At 38.7% G+C, this 17,821-nt stretch overlaps 2 protein-coding genes and 2 non-coding genes across 6 annotated transcripts in view; all 4 read right to left on the bottom strand.

Moving 5' to 3' along the window:
- The window catches only part of MSH4 (mutS homolog 4), a 33,685-nt gene extending 31,625 nt beyond the window's left edge, over window positions 1–2,060 (bottom strand). The window contains exon 1 of the mRNA XM_075037404.1: window positions 1,747–2,060. Within this exon, the coding sequence (XP_074893505.1) occupies window positions 1,747–2,023 (277 nt within the window). The 5' untranslated portion in view covers window positions 2,024–2,060. The remainder of the gene's footprint in view (window positions 1–1,746) is intronic.
- Window positions 2,061–4,736: 2,676 nt separating this feature from the next.
- Window positions 4,737–17,742, bottom strand: RABGGTB (Rab geranylgeranyltransferase subunit beta). Of its 3 annotated transcripts, XM_075037401.1 has the most exons (9): window positions 17,707–17,742; window positions 16,933–17,040; window positions 15,715–15,912; window positions 13,209–13,314; window positions 11,673–11,725; window positions 11,443–11,553; window positions 9,555–9,680; window positions 8,600–8,749; window positions 4,737–5,717 (listed from the first exon to the last, which is right to left on the bottom strand). In XM_075037401.1, the coding sequence occupies exons 1-9, from the start codon at window positions 17,707–17,709 to the stop codon at window positions 5,577–5,579; spliced, it is 996 nt and encodes a 331-aa protein (XP_074893502.1). In that variant the 5' UTR covers window positions 17,710–17,742; the 3' UTR covers window positions 4,737–5,576. The 3 variants fall into 3 exon arrangements, with proteins under 3 accessions (XP_074893502.1, XP_074893501.1, XP_074893503.1); XM_075037400.1 differs by lacking the exon at window positions 17,707–17,742 and having other exon boundaries at window positions 16,933–17,700; XM_075037402.1 differs by lacking the exons at window positions 15,715–15,912; window positions 17,707–17,742 and having other exon boundaries at window positions 16,933–17,700.
- Window positions 14,674–14,758, bottom strand: LOC142036174 (small nucleolar RNA SNORD45). The gene has a single exon (XR_012652105.1). It is a non-coding gene; the product is annotated as a small nucleolar RNA SNORD45 (small nucleolar RNA).
- Window positions 16,754–16,836, bottom strand: LOC142036172 (small nucleolar RNA SNORD45). The gene has a single exon (XR_012652103.1). It is a non-coding gene; the product is annotated as a small nucleolar RNA SNORD45 (small nucleolar RNA).
- Window positions 17,743–17,821: the final 79 nt, after the last annotated feature.

Genomic DNA, 17,821 nt, shown 5'->3' with positions numbered 1-17,821 from the left:
TTTTTTAAAGCTGAGCATTCTTTTTAAAAAAAGTACAGTAAGAGAAAACAAAGAACCATGCTCAAAAATTCCTCCATTTGAGAATGATCTCACTTTGAATTTATGGAGTTCAACTCTCAGAAGTCATGCAATAAGCTGGGACGTCTTTGTTATCTGCGGTTTCTTTTACACGTGTATCTTAAGATTCATCTACCTTTTTAAGTCCTGAAAAATCTCTTTTTCTCAGATCATTCTTTAGTTTTGATAACTTAAAGTATTTTACTTATTTCCAGTTCTCTTGAGATGACTAAAAACAACATCACATCCTTAATCTAGCTTGGATGATTGCTTCTTAAGATGAAAAACTAATTAAAATATAAAGAGTTTTTCCACTTAAAACTTACAAAATTCCAGGTATTAAGAGACATGTGAAACCAAATGTTTCTGTTCCTTCTATTACACTAAAAACTGATCTACAAGACAAAATACTTCAGTATTGCTCTCAGATGACCCATTAACTGCATGACATTTTCTCATGGTTGGTACAAAAATATTTACAGTACTGGGGTTTTTTCCGTTTGGTTTGTTTTTTTTGTTTGTCTGTTTGAATCTTACAAAACTGTGACAGCTAAAAAAAAATTATTAGTTCAGACTGTAATTTTTTTTAAAAGAGTGGACAAATCAGCATTGCAATGCATGTAAATTATTTTTAAAAATAGCATTTGCTTAGATTTTGGCATAAGTTCACTCAGAAGTTTGGCAGACAAGACTTTGCTATTTATTATCTTAGAGTGTACTGAATCTGGCATAACATGGGGAAAAGCATAATCTGAAAGACCAGATGAACCAAATCATCTACAGGTATTTTTTAAAACCAACATTTAAGTTACGCCCTACTCAAATTAGCATTCTAAGTTTTGTTTCTTTGTTGTTGTTTTTTTTTAACGATTCATGACTGATCATACACATTACCCAAAACCATGTTACTTTCTTGCCAATTTATGCATAATGGAGATGTATGTACTTCAGAATGCATTTCAGCAAGTGTTAAAAGAATTTCCAATTCTTTTTATAGCTTTTCCACTGAAAAAATACAATTTGAACCATTTTTTTCTGCAAAGATACAGACTTTTATAGTAGGACCAAGTCTTATGAACTGGTTGATGCACACATGTTCAGTAGGCAGGAGCTGTTGAGGGGTCTCGTCCTCAGGGGAGAACCAGGAGACTGGCATTAACAGCAGTTTTATGTAAAGGATGGCAAACAGCAGTGTTGCATTATAGGCCCACAACATTCCTACAGCCCATCAAGCATAACAGCACTTAAAACTATTTCAAAGGCCAGGGCAAAAAAACCAAACCAAACCGAAACAAAAAAAAACTCAAAAACAACCAAAAGACCAAACACAAAACCAAAATCCATAACCAGCTGAACGTGGTTCAGGTCGCTAGTAAAGCAAATACTGTGTTGCAATTCAAACCAGTTTATTGACCCCAGCAGGGAACTCAGATAGTGGCATTTATGAAGATTACATAAAGAAAATAATAAAAAATTATTTAAGGAAGTGCGAGGAACGACTACTATTGTTCCGATGGGCTGAACGAAAAAAAAAAAAAAAAGAGGTCGCTAGGACGAAGAGATGCTGCTGCCCCCTTCTCAGTACAAGTACCGCTTGTAACAGCTCTTTCGAAGCCCGACCCAAGCAAAGAGGGCAGCAGGATAAAAGAAAGGGATAAACCGGGCGGAGATGGCAACGTCGCATCCCACCTCCTCTTCCGGGAACCGACGGCTTCACCCTGCTACCCTTGGCAGCCCGGCTGGGAGCGAGGCCTTCCCCGCTGGGGCTACCCGGCCTCACCCCGCCGCTGGAAAAGTCGCCGGTGCTGTCCGCCGTGCTGCGCGGCGTCTGCAGCAGCCCAAAGGTATAGCGGGGTGCCTGCTCCGCTCGCCCGCCCAACCCTGACGTGGAAGAGCCGCGGCCCGTACAGGACTCTGAGGCGGCGGCCCGCCCGCAGGTGTCCATCATGCCGCGCTGCTTCAGCATCGCCGCCTCCCCCACCGCGGGCGCCGCCTGAGGCGCACCCACAACCGCCAGCACCGCCTCCTCTCAAAATGGCGGCAAACGCGGCCCTCCCGCGCATGCGCACAAGCCTCCCACCCACACCGCGACCGAGCGGCCGCCTCCCGAGGCGGAGGGGGAAGCCGCTGCCGCTCCGCTCGCTGCCGCCGGGCCGGTGGCAGAGCGCCGCAGCTCCGCTTCCCCCGCGCCGAGATGGGGTTCTGCGGTAAAGGAAAACAAATTGGAAAGCGGCAGTTACTGGGACAGCTGTACGTGGTACAACAGTAAAGAGAGTTGCTGGGCACGCAACACGTTCCATTATAAATGTGCAATGACGGACAATGGAAGGGCGATGCAGAAACGCAAAGAAAGGGGCTGCTATGCTCTTTAAAAGAGGACTAAAGCATTCAAACGTATTTTGTCCCACATTTACTCTTCAACAGGATGTTCCTGTTTCAGCAGGAGCTTCAGAGACGTTTTTCCCCCTGCTCAAGAGTTTAGATACCAAAAGATCCCAATAAAAACCATAAAGCTTGTTTACGTCTAGAACTGTCTTCAATGTATGTCCTTCTGTGCATGTTTTAGAACACTGTAATGCTGCTTTGTATACTAGAATGTAATATACACCACTAAAACTGTTTCAATTAACATTTTGACTAGACAACGTTTTGACTCTGGAATTTAATACCTCTGCATTAAAAAAAAAACACTCCAAAACAAAGCCAGCAACTCTTTGAGGACAGTTGTATTTTTTGATGGCTATTCAGCTTCACAAGAGAAATTCTAACAGTTGCAGCTTGTCAGCTGACACCAGAGAGGCATTGCCCCCAGCCTCCTAGCTCAGAACAGGCATGTGCTCTCTCAGCACTGAGCACCATGAGACAGCTTTAAAAATTCGAGCATCAGAAACTTCAGTCTCACTGCAGAGCAAAAGATGGAAGACAGCAGGTACCGATTCCAGTTACTGCTCTTGTCCTGAATTTCAAGTCCTACACTGAGCTTTCCATATGCATTCGGACTCCTGAAGCTGATGTTAGGCCTTCTCTCCTCTTCTGACACAAATTTAAGTGTATGGCAAGAAAAGCAGAAACAAAAGGAATGTCCACCTTCCTTTCTTATGGTCACAGTTCAAAAGGCTGCATTCGCCTACCAGGCTGTCTCAATAAAACTGAAAGGCAGCATCTTTGGAACAAAGCCCACACCTCTGGACTTGACCGTGTTCTTAGAAGGTGATAGAATGGCTGTTGATTTCACACACACACAGACAGATTTTCTTTTAATAAACATACCTACAGACACACAACTTTATGTACCTGAATTATTCATTATTCTTTCGCAAATTCTCATACAGCTTCTTGCAAAATTTATTGCTGGGAACATTAGCTACACAACAGTACTTAAGATCAAGTACTAAGATAATGTCAGGATTTTACCATATAAAGATTTCCATGGGAAAAAAAAATTATGAAAGTACAAATTTCTGAAAGCCTTTAATAAAGGACCTGTAACTGACAACTGAGAACAGCAGATTAATTACTGCAAAGTTTCTAACTACATAAGCTAAGAAAAAAATTCTTATCAGTACTTCTAACAAAACAGAGGTAGATGGTAACAATGTATTCTGCACCAAAATGACTAAGTCTTAACATAGACACACTGAGCAACTAGTTTTTTTCACAGTACATTTAACAAAAATGGTGATTTTGTTTGCGTAAGAAAAATTGTGATGACTCTTTCTACAAATACAGTATTTTAAAAAGCTGATGCAAAGAATGGAAGAATATTCTTAAGAAGTTTTTAGTTTGTGCACATACTTGCCCCTTTTTTAACCTATAATCTTATAAGACCTTTACAAATCACAGCTGACTTAGGAAATGAAGTTGACCAGACCTTCTTCAGAGAAAAACTCCAATAATATTAATAGGATTTCAACCTACAGTGAAATGTTCTACACTGTCATGCAGTATCACCCACATATTAATTCCCAGGGTGTCTCAGTCTATACTAGACTAGAAATCCTGAAGAGGATTCTATTTTGTCTACACAACATGGAAAAACCAGCAAATTCCTATGTACTGAACCGTGTTTCCTTAGACGAAAAGAAGCAGCACTTGCAAAGGTAACCTGGAATGAGAAAAACTTATTTTTAAATTTCTGTTAAACTTTACAGTTAGATAAAACCTGATCAGTGCTCTCATTCCCTCGCACTCAACACAAAGCCTACTGTAACTTTTTCCAAACCTTGAAAAAAATTAATTCCAGGCTTTGACCAAAGAATTCATCAGGCAAGTGGACAGCTAAAGAGAGTAAGGTTTTTACCTTATCTGAAAGCCTGTAGGGAAGGCTTAAAAAATTCATTAGAAATACTTGAGCATTCAAAAGACACATTCTCTCTTTGAAATTCTCTACAAGTAAAGGTCTACCAAAAAGTTACTTTGTCCAGTTCTAGCTTACACCCTACTAACACGAATAGGCTGGGTAAAACTAACCAGCTAGCTTTTAAAACTGTTTAAAACAACTTTAGACCTTCCTTAAGCATAAGTACAGTCAAAGATTTCCTCCTCTTCACAATTACCTTTTACTGTGTATTTCAACTGAAATACCATTCAGTCTTAGCCAGGGTGTGTGGAATGTAAATTAAGAGGCAATTTTAGGGCTTCTGTGAAGACAAAGAGGACTTCATCCTTCAGAGAACAAGTATTTTCCATGGCTAGTTTTATTCTCAATTACACCATAATCAAGTGTTGGCAATTATTGTCTTAAAAGCTACGAAAGCAGGATTTCAACCCAGCAACAAATTTAGGATCAACTTCATATTCAGTTACAAGTTACTGTCCTATAGAGACCTTCTCTAGAATGCTTAATGTTAGCAAGTGTCACTATACATACTCAAGATATGCTCTATTTCAAATATCAGCAAAATTTCGCCTAAGGGACTCATCAATAAATGAAGACATTTATATACTTCATGGAACCATAATTTTTGTTTTCACTGGTATCAATTACTATCAGAAGAAAAAGCTCATTTCTCAATATATAAAAGTGATGGCAAACATAAACAGGAAGAATTAAATACAGAAGTGTGTGGCATTAAGTGCATGGCTTAAGTAGGGTTTTTGTTTGGGTTGTTTTTTTTTTCATATTCTTTTAAAGTGCTTTGTGTGATCCACCATCAAAACACGCTTGTGTAAAGACAGATGCTAGCATGATTGATATCACAGGAATACAAAATTAAGCATTCACACTATTGCTTTGACTTGAATATTTAAAAAAAATGCAAAGGCCCATATATTTAGATACAGATTAGAAATGTTTCTATATCTCTTATATACAACCAAAGAACATGTTACACTCAGATTATTAGAGCAAGCCTGTTCTGATACAGTTTACAAAGTGACAAAGCCCACGGTAAAGCTATTGCTTTACTTTTGTAATGTAAACACATCTCGAAGAATATGCTAAGAGTTTCAGAGATGAGATTACTTAAATCAGTAAAACCAAAGCAACTGGGCATATCAACCTTTTGTCTCTACGAGTCTTAGCTCACAAGCTCAGGCTGTACGTTTATTCTTCGAAGGACATCTTCTGGCATACAGAAGACAGGATTGACGGCCTTAATTTGTTCTTCTCCTAATAAAGATAATCCAGCAATTCCAAATAAGGTGTGAAACGGATCCACCTGGGAGAAGAAAGAAAGTTTGTGTCCATTTCCAAAAGTCAATCAGCTTTTCATTTGTATGGAATGAGGCTTTTGTTTGCTAGCAAGAGAACTGCAAATCTCCATGGCTGGAGAAGACAATGCAACTGAACAAACTTTCATTTGTGCTGACATGAGTTGACAGGCAAGACGATTTCCACACCATGCGTTTACAATACTATGATTTACTCAGAGATCATTGTCAATTGTCTGCTGCTAAGGTGATTTTCAACTCTGAATTTGGCAGGAAGCACTCACGTGTCTCCATTAGCATGCAACGTCATAGGATAGCAGAAGCAAAGATTATAAAAATTTTGAAAGTAGATTTGTTCATCTACAAGTACCACTTCCATAAATTCCCCATTTGCTCTTCAGCAACATTATAATGCTCTTTAATTGTCTCTGAATACAGAGCTGTGCTGTAAAATCTCGAGAGAGGAGTAGCAACCTACTGTGCTAAGAAAACTGAAAGGAAAAAATACAAGGAAGAAAAAACCCAGAAGAGACAGGAGCAGTTATTTGGTATCCAAGTATTCCTTCACTATACAAACCTTTCCTAAAACCATGTATCACCACATAACTGCAATAGACTATGAAGTCTCATAACATAAGCATCCTGTCAGTGGAGTTAATTAGCCATTCTACAAAATCCTATCCAAAAGTACCTGTGCTGTCTGGTGCAACGTACATCCTGTTTGCATTAGTGGAACTTCTGGATCTTATCACAAGGGTTCTATACTGCAGTAAACTAAGCTGAATTACCATGTTATAGTCATATACAGGATCTCCAACCATTGATCACAGCCTAGAAGGTTCAAACTACACTAGCATAGCAAGTCTTGCTCCTCAGTGGTTTGGCAGCCACATTACAGGTGTGGTCAAAGCTCAGACATATGTTTACTTGCTCCTTCCCAGAATGAGTGTGTGGTCATTAGAGGAGAGGTAAAATAAACAAATACAGAGCAAAATAATAATAATAAACAGTACACTTCAGGAATGGCAAGAAAGAATTTCCTTGTACAAATAGACAGGCCCAGAAGGGGAGATGGTCCCCAATGGGAAGTGTGCAAATGAAATTAGATTCAACCTCTTGATGAACAGTACCCATGTTCAGGGAAACCCAGATTCCTAGAAGATGTATCTCCTGCTATGTTGTCTGCTCCGTTCTGCAATTTTCTTTAATGCAAATAAAAAAGGAAAAACCTGCTGAATTACAACTAAGAGCTAATAAGCACAGCTACTAAGTTCTTGAGAACTAGCTGCTTGGAACTTAAAAAAAGGTGTTCAAAACCTGAAATACAATCACAATGTCAAATCCAAAGACTAGAACCCAGATTTAAAAAAAAAAAAAAAAGAGAGCGCAAAACACGCATTGACCCCAAAAGCAAAAAACAAAAACACCAAACCAAAAAACCCCTCCCAAACCCACAAAAAAAACCCAAAAGCAAAAAAAACCAACCAACCAAACAAAACACCACACACCCCCCTACCCTACCCCCCCCCCAAAAAAAAAAGAAAAACAAACCCAAAACAACAGGGTCTGTTAGGAATGAGCTTCTGCAAGAACAAAGCAAAAACCTGTGGAGGTCAACGTTTCTATGGCAGTGCCCACTTCAGCAATGGATGGCAGGTAAAAATAATATGAAATAACTGCTAACATAATAGGCAAAAACTCTTCCAAGGGTGCCTGCATTAGATATAGAAAAAAGGCTCTGCAAAGTTGCTCTCCTAGCAAGACAAAAATAGTTCAATAGCTCAAGTTTAATCTCAAAACCAGAAAAGCATTAAGACTTTAAGTGTTAGGTTTTTCTTGAAGAATTCTGGAAAGGGGAAAAAGTCTTTCTGTGACCTTCTTAGAAATACAAAAACCTTCTCATTTTAACACGACCACAACAGTTTCCAAATGACAGACCAGAATAAAGAGATTTCCCCCCCTCCCTCAAGTGGGAATAATGTATCGGCTTGCAAAGAAATGGAAAGCTACTTCAGCTTTTAATGCATTTGTGGAGAAAGAAGACACGGTCAGCTGCAGTAAAAACAGCTAAGACTTCCCCCTGACTGTTGACAAATAAGCAGCCAAGTGTTCTTATAGGAATTGCACTGAGGTCTCATAATACTTTTATCTGTCCAGCACCCTTGAAAGATACAAACTTCATATGCCATTTTGCCTGGACAATCTCAATTATTTCCGCTTGAAACCAGAGAACAGACCAGCCAAACCGAAACTGCTCTCTCAACCAAGCAGAAAATCCATACGACCAGCCTCTTTCATAAAGTTATTAAAAAAGCTTCTTCCTCCCTCATCTAGACAAATGCCAGTGAGAGGATTTATTCAGTGGCTGGGCTGGCACAGAACAAAAGTTAGCATATAAGGATTCTTGTTAAAAAACTTACACCTCATTTAGATCAGGCAAAACCACCAAGACAGCTGAAGACTACTTAACCTGCACTGGACTCTAGCTTGCATATCATTTTACAAAACAAAACAAGCCCCCCAAAACCCAACACATCCCCCAAAAACCATCACCAAACACAGGATTTTTACAGAGATCTTCCAAGTGGTCGTGTGAGAAACAATTTGTGTGGTATGTGTAATGGGAACCAAACCACAACTTGTAAGAAATGGCAACTGACTTCAGTGGGGGATACTCTAGTACAAGTGCAATATAAAACATGTGCTCCTCAAGTAAGCCTTCGAAAGCAACTCCACCCTATTCTTTCCTTCAAAGTAGAACGCAGGCTCTGCAAAACACACCTGGATCACGAGTTGAGTTATACTCAAACAAGAAAACTTACATTTTCAGTTGCAATTTTCAGTTGAAATTTTCAGTTAAGTATATTTTATTTAGTAAAGGATTATTTACCATATCTCCTGGTCTGTCAGCAAATCCTCCAGTCTCCTCATCCTGGCAAGCCAAAATAAAGCAGCGCAGTTTCTCTCTGTCAATCCAATGTAACCTACCAATCATCTTCAAAGATGCTAGCACCCACCATGAATAACATACATCAGGTAACTGGCAAGCAGAGAAACAGATTATTATTTGATTTTGGTTTAAACTTGATGTTGCCAATTTTATTGGTGATTCTGCAAATTACTAGGTGTGCTGCCATAATACTCTTGCAGAGGAACAACAGTTAAAGAGTTTCTTTGGGGTAAGAGAGAATAATGTTCCTGGGTGCAGTCTCTTTTCAGATTACTTCCCTTCTTCAGGAAGGGAAAGTCTCTTTTCAAACCTCTCCCCTTCTTCAAGAAACAAAACCACAAGAATGTGATTTTTGAAACAGCCTTCACCTTCTGTGAGAGTGGCTAAAAAAACACAGCACCTTTTTCAGGAGTAAGTACAAAGAACTTCGTATCAACTAGTTTCTTTTTTTTTTTGGAAAAAAATCTGTTCCTTCGTTATCTATTTGCCAGTGGAGATTATTCTAGGTTACACAATTTCCTAGTGTGATGTGAAATACTATTACACCCAGGATTTACATCCAGTAAAACAGTAATTTTTGTACAAATCCTACAGAAGAGCTCATTCCCAATGTCAGAAAATATTCAAGCCCTTATTTAACAGTATACTAGTTCAAGTGGTCAGCAAGACATCCTTCAGTATGTTTACTTTCCTAAAACTGCACACTGAAACTAAGCATAGCTAAGGACTGCATGACAACTGCTAGTGACAAAATGAAGAATCAAAACGAAGGCCTGACTTCTTTGAAAAGTTTACTAAAGATTTCATAGAAGTCATGACATTTTCCAGAAGTACTTCAGCTTTAGAAAAAATAATCTCTATGGAGGTTTGAGAAGCAAAAGAAGCCACCTAATACCTTCTCTGGTCGTCCGTTGAGACCTCCAGAAGGTAGCTGACGTTCACAAAGCCACCAACCCAGCAAGTCAACATTTATTTGATGCAACTGGTCTGTTATAGCCAGAAATCCTGTGCAACAATAGATCTAAAATTACAGACATAAATTTTTTGTGTATTTAAAACCTAAGTATAGTTTAGCAGACTAAATGCAGGAAAATCTCAAAGCAGGAATACAGTCATGCAAACACAATGCAAAATAAGCACACATTTCAACTTTTAGTTTCAATGAGTTTTACTTTTCTACTAGAAAAGTATGTTACTGTTACAGTTGCTTTTGTATAAAAGTACCAGTTACACAATGTAATTATAGAACAGTAAGATTTTACTAATATAAGACACTAATGCAAGTTTTAGAAAAAGATGCTAAAAGATCAGAGCCATACAGTTTTATTTTAAAAACACAGACTCTCAAGCCAGAGTACAGTTTATTTTTTCCTGGAAAACAACATTTACAGTGCAACAGCATACTCTGGTCACATTTCATGCAGTTACTAAGAAAGCAGCCAAGCACAAACTGCAAGAAACCACAATGTCAACTGAAGCCTACTCATAACTGCCTTTTCCTAATAGAACACAGGCCCAAAAAGACAACAACAAAAAACCAACAAAAGCACACATCAACAGGGATATGCCCATCCAAGAATACTGCAAAATAAATGTGATATTCCCAGAAAACTTTTGAACTACTGTGCAGGCAAAGGAGTTGCCCTTTACAGCATCTTAATGAGTATGTGAATATGCACAACAGATCTAATACTCGCAAGGAAATGCCAGCTGCAGAGTGGGTTCAGCTACTTAATCTGACTTCCTTGAACAGCAGAACATGGTCCAGCTGTTTAGACCATATGGGCAATGCTACTGTAGATAAAATTCATAAGATAAGGTACATGTACCAGGCTAAAGTGTCGTGTCCCCCCCCCCCATTTAAAAAAAGAAGGGCGGGGGAACCCAACACTTCTCAACAAAATACCTCTAGTATTTTTATGTGCTGAGGTGAATCCTGGATATGGCATTGCTCACCATAATCACACAATATAAAAACGGGTGATTGCAACAGCATTAAAATATTTTATTAAAAGTTGATTTCTATTCATAAATTCAGCTTAAGTGCAATAATGCCTTCCATGACAAAAAAAAATGATAGGAAAGGTAGTTTTTAATGTAAATTTTCTGCCGGAAAGAGCCATTGAGATTCTCTTCCCTGAGAGATCCCTTAATTTGTTCCAGTTATACTACTGCATTCTCTTCTCAGCTAGATTTTACTGAGCATTTTTCAGAACTCACTGTCACTAGCAAAACTCTTTAGTGCCTGTAACAAAACATGAAAAATGTTCCCATGCCTGAGTTAGCCATCATCTTAAAAGTGACTTTCCTCAAAAAATTAAGCAAGCCTCCCCTTGAGAAAGTTCACGTCCCATTTTTGAGTTCATCAGTTGATAAATATCAAACATATTATACAACTGGCCTTTATGTTTCATTATGATTTGTGGCAGACACAGTGATAGATCTTGTCCAATGTCTCCATTAATACCCATTTCCAATTCTCTAAAAATCCTCGTGCTAACTATTCCAACATCACTATGTGAAGATTGAAACACAGTCCTAAAAGTTGTTCCCTTATGATCTTTTTTTTTTCCCCCAGACTATAATCTCTCAAGTCTTTACTCGTCTTCTCAGATTTATCTACATATTTGTTCATTTATTTTAACTAAGGTATTAGAATCAGGCATTTGGGAAACAAGAAAGATGTATCAATTGACATCACTGATAGATGTTGTAAAGAAACATTTATAGGCAGTATGTGATGCTTGCTAACTTGAAACATTTCCATATGAAGAAAAACTCACCTGTCCTGCATGTGATTCAGAACCTGGTCTACAACCAAATCCTCCATCAAAGTTCATACAGGACAAAACGAATTCTACTGCTTTCCCCACATCAATAGCATCCAGCTTTCCCTGCAAGTCAGAAAAGCAACTAATGCGCTTTATGTTCTACCAAGCTCATTAACTACAGAAACTTCAGTGGTACCAAAGAGAAGATTCTGTACTTGTGCAAGTAATGATTTAGGACTTACCAGAAGTGCAAGAGTTGCCACAGCACAGAAGGAGAACCTTGTATCTATTTCTCCTAGAACATGGGGGGATAGGGAATGAAGTAAGAGTATTTTTATTAACAACAACAACAAAAATACATTTAAATCACCACTGAAAATATGGAACAAAATGTTAAAATACTAGGTTTTACTCTGAACAAAACTCAGTCAAAACCTGCCCCCATACTGCTTCCTTTTCCAGCCCATGAATTATTTCCTCAGTAATTCAAAAAGTGTACATTACAACTCAAGAGATCTGTATGTTTACTGCACATAAAAGCAAACAACTCATTTTGAGGTGGTGTATAGTCAGATATATATCCAAATCAATTCAACTGGTGGTAATTTACAAACAACTATAATTTTACAGTTCAACTGTAGTGCTCTACTAGATAATTGCAGAGCAGTGGGCTCAAAAATACTCAAGACACAACTCTTGATCTGCCCTAAATCTGGTCAGAAGAAGAAGCCATAAAACTGTTGAAAGTTGCAAGTTTTCTTTTGCATATGTATACCTGGAAGTTAAACCAAAAATGCTACACCTATAGCAGAATGATTGCTCAGCATACCAATATAATCCATACCAATGCAACTCTCCTAGCACAAACTGTGAGCAATTAATACTTGAAGTCAAATTTTAAAATTGAACCCAGCCGCAAGCATTCAATTTTTTGGTCAAACTGACGCAAGACTTTTCTTCTTAAGAAATCCACAAGCTGAAACATATAAAACAAAGGTGCTGTTCTGTACTACATCAGATATCACACTCCTTTAGTTGCACTCCAACTGCCTTTCAGAAATAACGTAAATCCATTGTGCATTCAGTACATTTGTTTCAATACTTTAACAAAAAGGATGCAGCAAACTATGAACCATTTTAACACACAGCATAGCAGCTACATTTACAGTAGCATACATACACTGCCATCATCTTGATTGCTGAATTTTACCAGAACAACATGAATGATATGCAATACATTTTATTAAAATTTAAGTGTTCCATGGGGATAAGTATTTTTAGAGTGACTAAATATTTATGCTACAGCTTAAAAATACCATCTTTGTTCATAAATAATTTATGTGCAGAAACAAAATCGGTATTAACAAATGTTCATGAGTACAAAACCAGTTTTTCTCACTCCCATATAGTGAAAGATCCTTTCACAGCCAACATGGATAAAGATCGTAACTAACTGCTATTAAATAGCAAGCATAAAACACTCCTTATGGAATAGCATATCTAGTATATCAAAGTACTGCCAAGTTACAAATGCCCGGAAGTTTTCTTCTTTAAAAGCTGAACAATTTATTTTTAACACAAGAATGGAACTGAAGTTTAGAATATTTATGAAAGGAATGAAACACAACTCTTTCCTTCACAAAACCTCCTTTTTCATAACTCAGAAAATAGAAGTGTTCACATACAATACATAAGCAAAAAGACCATCCAAGGAAACTTAAGCTCACAGACTTACACATGTCAACCTGGTCACTAAATTTCAAAGATCTAAAAATTACCCCATTTGTCTCCAGCAAATGATCCATCTTCTTTTTGCAAGTTCTGTATATATTCAACAATTTTATTTACATCGACAACATGAAGACTATCATATAAGATAAGAATCTGCAAAAAAAAGACACAGTAACAATCAGAGAGGTGCAAAAATTTTAAAAATGTATTTCTTTAAAAAAAGAAATCTTGGATTTATAAAAGACTTCTTTTAATTGACTGAATACTATTTGGTAAGACTTATTAAAACAAAATTTCATTCACTGGAGTTCATCTATCTGTCTAAAAACTTTAAGAAATTCTCAAATGAAAATATAGGCAATTCAAGCTGAACTCTTTCACACTTTGTTACTTTCCAACTTCCAGCTCTCCTTTCAAAAGCATTATCAGGTATATTTGTTTCTATGTTAGTATTATGTAGAACAGAGATTTGAGTACGGTTAATTTTGTAATGGGATAATGACATCCTAGACTTACAAATTTGTAGTTTGTGCACTGCTGCTACTGGGATATGTACAAGTATAAGTTAAGCAGCTAGTTACTAATACCACTTAACAGTCCAAGCCTGTCAGCAATGATTAGTTTCGAATTACAAGATTTTTATTTACCTTCCATTTTTAAATATGATTAAGAGAACCAAATTGCAATAAATTAAGAAAAAGTATGAACAATATCATTAGACACAAACTATACAGTTAATATATTCTGGAAGAAAAATAAAAGGTCATAGTAGGGAATACAAAGTTTTCCAAGCGAGCACTGATTTGAACCAGTAAACCCATATGACACAATGTCATGTAAAAACAACAGTACTGTTTCCAAGCCCCAGTTGGCTTCGTGTTTTTACTCATAACTTGCATAATCTGTAAAGAGAGTAATTAAGAATTTATTATAAGTAGCATAATAGAGCAGTTGAAACCAAGCAATAGTATAGTGCCAATCCTGAAAAATACCAACAACTATGACTTTGAACACCTAGAGTTAGCTGGAATCTTTCACTTGTTAGATAAAATTTAAGTCTTACAGAAATGCAAAAAAGAACGTACAACTCCAACAGAAAATATATAATCATAGCATGCTCCTTAAAAAGTAAATCTGAACAAATTACTATTAATTGTGATCAAAGGAAGATGTGATATGACCCTTTATGCATTCTGGATATGTAGACAGGACTAAACGGTGTTTGTTCACTAAGAATATGCATGCTCATTAAGACATGCTGGTTAAGTTTACCACAAATATTTTACATCAGCACTTGCTAAAACTTTTCAGCTTCGCACATCTAGAGCTGCATTCAGTTAACATGAAAATACCTCAAGTATTTATTTAAGAATTAATATTTCTCATATGTAAAAGTAAACAACCTTTAATTGTACCCCTTTCTCCTTATATTGGATTAGAACTTGTGAAAGGAGTTCCACTGGACAGTTTGGAAAAGCTCAAACACCATAGCCTAAAGAAACTTTAGTTTCCTGGTTCTCAGAGTAATTCTAGAGCTAAAGTGGTGATAAATATTAACTTTAGAGCAGATAATACGTGCCAACATTCATCACTGACCCAACAAAACAGCGTTCTCCTGTCCTACCTAAGGGTTTCAAATCCAACACCTTAAATCCAACACACTTTCTTCCTAAAACAGAATGCTATCTTATTTATTTGTAACACCATTTAAATATTTCTTCCATAAGATTAGACTAGAGATACATTATGCAAGCAATCAAGCAATTGTTCAGAAGCATTTGAGCCTTTTCAGTATTTTTTTTTCCACTCTAGTTTAGGGGGGGAGGGGGGGGGGGGAGAAAAAAAAAAGACACAAGACATAGTGAGAAATTAAATCTATAATGGAGATAGTTATGGTGAAAAAATAAGATTGAAAATTCCTTTTTCTCAGGGGAAGAGTACACACCAAATAAATAAAATGCTTAACAGACTAGTATCATTTTTAAGTTATACACAAAAAAAGCAGATTTGAGGAACACAAGAACCAAGTACTACAATGTTTCTTTTGTACAGTACTAAAGTGTAAACACACTACTCATAATTATACATATTATATATAGTTTATGTAAATATTACATAATTATTTATTAATACGTTATAATATATAGCAATCGTAATATATACATTAAAAAATAAAATCCAAAACTTTACTTTTATTCTGGTCATACATATCTTTCACCTCAATGTACACTAAGAATTTATAAAATCCAAAATTATCTACAAAAAGCTCCAGTAAAACCTGTAGCTGAAAAGTATTTCAAGACTGTTACAAAACGTATCAAGAATGCAGTCATCATTAAATCATCATTAAAAGTACGTTCCCAAATCTGACAATTTTTTAGGAAACACTACAGCTAAATCCTAAAGTTTTGTCCATTAGATTTTATTTTTTTTTAATAAGGTACTGAAATAGTTTTTGCTATCGGGATCCAACAGTACCTGGCTCGTAAATCTGCAATCATCAAAATCATTAATTACAAATGTTTTTTTCTAAAATTACCCTGTTACATTTACCTGGACAGCACTGAGGGTATAGAGAAGATGAGGATCATGACCTATGCTGGCACTTATTCCACCACATTCATGTTGACATGATTTGATGAATGCCAGAATTTCTTCTTTGTTCATTCGGTGCAGCTGCCCCATGAGATCCATTGCTGTCAGCCCCCAGTAAACACCACTCATCCTCAAATACTCCGACATACAGTATTCCTAAGTAGTGCATTATTTTAGTTCTTAATCAGATAAGCACATCATCAATATAGAGCAATGAAAATACATTAGTTAACACTTAAAGTTTGTAATATGTCAACCATCTTCCATCCCATTAACAATTTGCTATGTATCAGCCACTCAAATACTCTGTACACCACGCATGTATGTATATACACGCATACATACAGGCACATACACGTGTATATATCTACACATACTACATTCCCTTCCTCCCCTCTATCTTCTAGTTCAAAGTATCAAGCTCCATGTCAAATTAAACATATACAAGTAGTTAGGCACCAATTCACTTCAGATTATCAGTTATCATCCTGGCATCCAAACCACCACTCCAATTACCACCCCAACTAGTCTCAAAAATAACAAGTCTAACATTTAATGAAACTTACTTCCACGGGCCAAAACTGCCACAATCTAAAGCTGCACTAAGAAGTGAATTCTCTTACATCAATTACATCACGTACACTACCCATAAACATTATTTTCTACATGCAGTACTTTTTAAGCACAAGAACAACAATCACAAGCAACAGTGCCTAGAGTTCTGTGGACAGTAAAGGTAACTGCAACTTTTCTTCAGGCATAAGCAGTTATTGACATTTTTTCACCTGCTGGAACTGGAATCCTACTGTTGTGGGCTACATCTGATGACCTGTGACTATAAAACTGATGCTAGTTAAAGTGTTCATCAAACCTAGTAAGCACGAAGAAGTGCTGGTGTGAGATTCCGTATGTTGTCCCATCAAAGGGGCAACATGTAAATGCAACTATACTCCTTGCACATTCTAGTGGATGAAGAAGCAACGAGTAGTTAATTCCTCAGGCCTCAGAGTGATTCTAGAGCTAAACTGATTATCTTCAAATTTATACTCAGGCAATACATGCCAAGACTCATCACAGACCTCTTGTACACACTGAGCTGCAGGGCCAGAAACAATTAGCTTGTGAGCGTGCACCTAACCCTCAACTCTGAGCTGTACTGAAACAAATCATACATACATAATCATCTTTCTTTGTTCCATACGAAGCTATATAGTCCGCATGCTTCTCCGAAAGCAACGTGCTTGGGGCATCGGGTTTTATTATAACATCCTTTTGCGGTGTCCCCTGTAAAAAGTACCAACAAAACGTCAGTTGCATTGCCAGCTCAAGAGGTTTTAGTACCGAGGTATCATTTAGTCACCACCACTAGCAGCAGGAACTGTTTGGAAACAGACACCTCTTTGTCTGCTTTGAGCACGGGGCTGACGGCGCGCCTCACATCGCCACTTCGCGGCCTGGCTAAATTCTTCCCAGGGACAGGCTGCGAGTGAAACCTTTCGCTAAATAAAGCTGAGACAGAGCAGCCCTTCGCCAGCCGTCAACCGAACAACCGGAGGCAGGAGCCCTGCACCGCGCGCGCCGAGGACGCCGCGCCCCTCGCCGCCACGGCCCCGGCCGCAGGCGAACCCCCGCGCCCCACAAAGCGGGGCTGCCGCCCAGCGCCACCACGCCGGGCGCTCGCCGTCCCGCCGTCGCCATCGCCATCGCCAGGCCCGGCCCGGGCGGCAGGCGGGCTCCCGGGTCCCCGCCAGGACCCGAGCGGCGAGCGCCGGCAGCGTCACCACTGGGGCCGCCACAGCCACTAGCCCAGGCCAGCCTCCCGGCCCGCTGCGCGGGATGGAAACCTGCACGCCGCCCGCGAAGGCGGAGGCGCGGGCTCTGCCGACCCGACCCGCCGGGCCGGGCCGGGCCGGGCCCTCTCCGCGGCGCGGCGAGCCGAGCCAGACCCACCATCTTCGCCGCCTGCACCGGAAGGGGCGGAGCGTCCTCCTGCGGGGCGGAGCAAGAGGCGGTGCCCGGCAGGGCCTCGCTATAGCTGCCCGCGCGCCGCCAGCCGGCGTCTGCC

Source organism: Buteo buteo, chromosome 10, assembly GCF_964188355.1.
Source record: "Buteo buteo chromosome 10, bButBut1.hap1.1, whole genome shotgun sequence".
Taxonomy (NCBI): domain Eukaryota; kingdom Metazoa; phylum Chordata; class Aves; order Accipitriformes; family Accipitridae; genus Buteo; species Buteo buteo.
Note: the sequence above shows the minus strand (reverse complement) of the source record. Positions and strands in the feature narration are given on the sequence as shown.